The sequence below is a fragment of the Exophiala oligosperma genome (assembly GCF_000835515.1).
Source record: "Exophiala oligosperma strain CBS 72588 unplaced genomic scaffold supercont1.8, whole genome shotgun sequence".
NCBI lineage: Eukaryota > Fungi > Ascomycota > Eurotiomycetes > Chaetothyriales > Herpotrichiellaceae > Exophiala > Exophiala oligosperma.
In genome coordinates this window covers 961356-962234 of record NW_015622825.1, presented here as the reverse complement: position 1 = coordinate 962234, position 879 = coordinate 961356, and the positions used below count along the sequence as shown (strand labels likewise).

The window sequence follows — 879 nt, the reverse complement described above, 5'->3', positions numbered from 1 at the left end:
ACCTCTGCTGCAAAGGCGAAGGCTACAAAGTCCCGAAAGAAAGCCAAAAACAAAATGACCATCCAATACCCAGTTCAGAACATCTCTGGGGAGAGTACCGTCGAAAGCGAGCCCGACCACCAAATCTTCGAAACCGGACAGGACAGCATCGGAGACATGTCAACGGAAGACTGGCGACCGTTGTAGATCAAGACGCCCCAATGATTCACCTGCCATCGCCGTTGTCGTCGTGACTGGGTTATCTCCAAAGCGAATGAATGCAATCGTGGAGAGAGTTGCGCAATGGTCCGTACTTTGGCACCCATGGCCGGTCCCAGAGTCACCGGAGCCTTGGGCGGTGGGACGACCGTTTCTGGATCGCGTCTGTCGTCGCCGGTGGTGAGTGTTTCTTGCCGTGTTACGCAGCCTGGTTGGGATACATGCTTGTCACCACAGATGATCCTGGCAAGTACATGGACAAGGAGAAGAACTACTTCAATAAATCCGGTAGAAATGTCTGACGAAACCCTGATTGACCTCTCGGATGAACAGAACATGAAGTCGATATACTTCAACACTCTGTCATATTTCTCGTCCAGGATGTCTACTGGCGCCGCGATCGAGATGTAGAGTGGTCATGCCGCGAAACGTCAAGAATGCGATTGCCGTCATCCCACCGCCAGGTCATCACGCCGAGGTTGACCGGACAAGGGGCTTCTGTCTTCGAAAGTCTGCCAGGGAGACTTTGGCGAGGACTGCAGAAAGATATCGATTGTGGATTGGCATGTTACTTTGTTCAGTAGCATCAGGGACTTTTCATTGTCAACCTTGTCAACAGGGATGTCCATCACGGTCCGACGTCCACGGCGTTTTATAAGCGTCCATCCTACTGACCCATAC

The 879-nt window shown here is 52.1% G+C and overlaps 1 protein-coding gene across 1 annotated transcript; it reads left to right on the top strand.

The window, feature by feature from the left end:
• Positions 1 to 303: 303 nt before the first annotated feature.
• PV06_08313 (uncharacterized protein) lies at positions 304 to 609 on the top strand (the record flags this gene model as incomplete). Its single annotated transcript, XM_016409632.1, has 2 exons — positions 304 to 378; positions 436 to 609. 2 exons carry the CDS (start codon positions 304 to 306, stop codon positions 607 to 609), a joined length of 249 nt encoding a protein of 82 aa, XP_016259940.1.
• Between the last annotated feature and the right edge of the window lie 270 nt (positions 610 to 879).